The 3,285-nt window shown below is 44.4% G+C and overlaps 1 protein-coding gene across 1 annotated transcript in view; it reads left to right on the top strand.

Moving 5' to 3' along the window:
- The window catches only part of PRDM14 (PR/SET domain 14), a 17,462-nt gene that overhangs the window by 7,821 nt on the left and 6,356 nt on the right, over positions 1 to 3,285 (top strand). Inside the window, exon 5 of the mRNA XM_012809799.1 lies at positions 2,478 to 2,680. Coding sequence (XP_012665253.1) covers positions 2,478 to 2,680 — 203 coding nt within the window. The remainder of the gene's footprint in view (positions 1 to 2,477; positions 2,681 to 3,285) is intronic.

Here is a 3,285-nt window from a genome sequence, read left to right as displayed (position 1 = left end):
TTTTTTTTTTTGAGACAGAGCCTCAAGCTGTCCCCTTGGGTAGAGTGCTGTGGCATCACAGCTCACAGCAAGCTCCAACTCCTGGGCTTAAGCGAGTCTTCTGCCTCAGCCTCCCAAGTACCTGGGACCACAGGCACCTGCCACAATGCCCGGCTATTTTTTGGTTGTAGTCATCATTGTTGTTTGTCGGGCCCAGGCTGGATTTGAACCCGCCACCTTAGGTGGCATCTTAGCCACTTGAGCCACAGGTGCCGAGCCTTGAGTTTAGACTTGAATCCTACCCTCGAGATATCTCATCATGTATATGAAATATCCCCAAGTTAGAGAAAATTTGAAACATTTTTTTGTTCCAAGCATTTTGGATACAGGATAGTCAACCTCTATGTTGTTAACATGGAATATTGTGCAGATAGTAGAGATTACAGTCAAAACAAGCAACAGGGAACCCGCAGCATGCACTTAGCTCTGCTGCAGTTCTGGGCCAAATGGTGTCTGGTGCTTCACAGCATTGTTACATGACATGAATTTTGGACGCATGTAGCCATGAACTTGTAAACAATTTGTTGGGAAGAATTATGGGTGAATTCATTTGTTTTTGTTAATATGAGCAGTTCGGATATGATTAAAAGAAGAAAGAAAAATAAAAATTGCTCTCAAAAGAAATGTTTTTTTTTTTCTTCTTAAAAGCTGTAAGATCTTGAGCATAGAGGGAAGGGTCTGAACTCTATGTGGGAGGGTTAGTTGACTATGCAAGCAAGCCGTGCATGTGTGAGAGTATGTGTGTGTGTGTTGGGGTGTGGGGGTTTGAAGGGGGGTAGAAGGATAGGGAATAAGATAAAATGAGGTTAAGATACACTTTCAAAGACCTGAGCAGAAGATGTAGTAGACAGCTGAAGCTTAGTAATGTCACTCTCCTTTCTGCTTAATAGCTATTCTTATGCAAATTCGGCACTGAGCCCTTATTCTGAATTTTGGTTTTCTTCTCCCCACTCCCCCCATGAAGTGGGAAGACCAGGTATTTCTGACCAATGAAAATTCTAGCTCTGCAAAAAAAAAACTGTCCCAACAAGGGGATTTTGAGAATATTAGCACCTCAATGAAAGTGACAGACATAGCCGGGCCTTGGAGGGCCTGGAGTAGGCTGGGATTGGCACTTGCCTTCCTGGTTATTTACTTAATAAATGGTTTATTTCCTTAGCCACCTGTTAAACGTGCCTGGGATGTAGTTGTCAACTAACAAAGCCCCTGATGGACAGGTTCCCTGCTGTCCTGATGCTGCTAAAAAGATTTCTATCTACAGACCCTTGCATGGACTCACTCTCTGCTCTTCTCCCTCCCTTGGGGGCAAACAATGAGGTCTCAGTGGTGCATTCATAGTCAAAGATACTTCATCTCCTGGAATCCTGAGTGTCCTCAGCAGGGATGCTTTTGTTGGAGGCCCCTGTCCTCCCTCCTTCCCCCAACGCATAGACACCCCTGGACCCGGGGCCTCTTTTGCTAGGGTCCAGCTGCACCCTCTCTAACCTGTCTCTTCTTCCCTCCTCCATTGATCAGATTTACTCTCCTTGGTCTTGCCTGTCACTCAGTGATGCTATCACTCACAGTGGGAAGACCAATAAGTGTTAGAATTCAATTAGTCATCCCAGTAACCCCATTTCTTAGGGAAGTCAAGATGTCATTCTTACTCTAAAACATGGAAGATTTTAGCTCTGGAATCTTCATCAAAAGTTTAGAGAAGTAGGCTGCAAACCAAGAGGGTGCCTGGAACCATGGAGTCCAATGGAACAGCACTGGGATGCCTGGAAAGTTAGCTGCCAGGTGGTGGTGACTGCTTTGAACTTATAGCTCAGGCTAATCTTAAAGGCATAAAATAAGTATGTCTAGTCTAGTCACTGTGTAGCAGTGCCAGGCAAGGATGTGTTCAAGAACTATAGGGTTAAACTGCTCTTATTAGGCTGGACGAAGGGTTTTTTCAACAAATACATTTCAGGAAACAAGGGAAGGAGAACCTAAGGGTTAAGATATTTAAGAGACGTAACAAAATGTACAGTGTGTAGACTTTGCTTGAATCCTAATTTAAGCAAACGGACCGTGAAGTAGTTAGATATGTATGTATATAAGAACATACATATATTTCCATTAAGGAATAGGAGTTACTTGTTTAAATATGACAATGGCATTATACTTTTTAAAAAGATATTATCTTCTAAAGCTTACAGTTTGTGGTATTCTTGAATCAAATGATGAATTCGTATTAAAATAATCCGTGATGGAAAGAGGTGCTATAAATGAAAACGGGTTTGTCTATGAGCTGGTTACTGTTCAAGCCTGGTGTTGGGCACTTGAGGGTTTATCACACTAGTTTATTTTCACTTCGGTATATGTTTCTGAAATAAAAGATTTTTTTTAATCCTCTTGGAGGAAATAAAATGGAAGGAGATAACTGAAAAAGCCACTGTGTTTCCTGTGTTCAACAGAGTCTGCAGAAGGCTATAGGTGTGAGAGGTGTGGGAAAGTGTTTACCTACAAATACTACAGAGACAAGCACCTCAAGTACACCCCCTGTGTGGACCGTGGTGATAGGAAATTTCCCTGCTCCCTCTGCAAACGATCCTTTGAGAAGCGGGACCGGCTCCGGATCCACATTTTGCACGTTCACGAGAAGCACAGGCCTCACAAGGTAAGGATGAGGGCACGGCCATCACCCTCCTTTCGAAACTCCTGAACACACCCTGAGGGTCTCTAGGTGCTAGGACCACCTTCCAGAAGAAGGTGACAGTGTTACGGAGAGGCAGACATGAATAGCTGCAGTGACAAACGTGTTAGGACGAATGTATCAGGCAGAGGAAAGCAAGGGAAGGAGTGTCCCCTGCTACTTAGACACTTGGATTATGGCAGGTGCATAGAAGAGGTGGTCTGGGGCTGAGTCTAGAAGCAGAAATGGGGTATTGGATTCATTCTGGAGGCAGAGTTGCTGCGTGGGGAGAGTTGAGCCTGCATGTGGCCTTAGGTAACTGCACTTTGATCCGGATTCCAGGTAGGCAGGTGAGGAGGAAGCATAGGCATGATCCAAAGAATGGAAGGTCTCTGTGGCAGGCTGGGGATTTTGTAGGGAAGAAAGGCAATGATGACATCAAGGAGCCATTTTCTGCCATTTCAGACACCTGGTCTATGCCAGGGTTGGTGCAAAAGAGTACAAAATACCCTTGAGCTTAATTAGAAAGAGTAGGAGACTTGGAATAGCCAGGTGTTGTGGCAGGCGCCTGTAGTCCCAGCTACTTGGGA

The sequence above is a fragment of the Otolemur garnettii genome, unplaced genomic scaffold (assembly GCF_000181295.1).
Source record: "Otolemur garnettii isolate 467f Iridium unplaced genomic scaffold, OtoGar3 scaffold00113, whole genome shotgun sequence".
NCBI classification, from domain to species: Eukaryota; Metazoa; Chordata; class Mammalia; order Primates; family Galagidae; genus Otolemur; species Otolemur garnettii.
The sequence above is the reverse complement of the archived record's forward strand: the minus strand, read 5'-3'. Positions and strand labels throughout refer to the sequence as shown.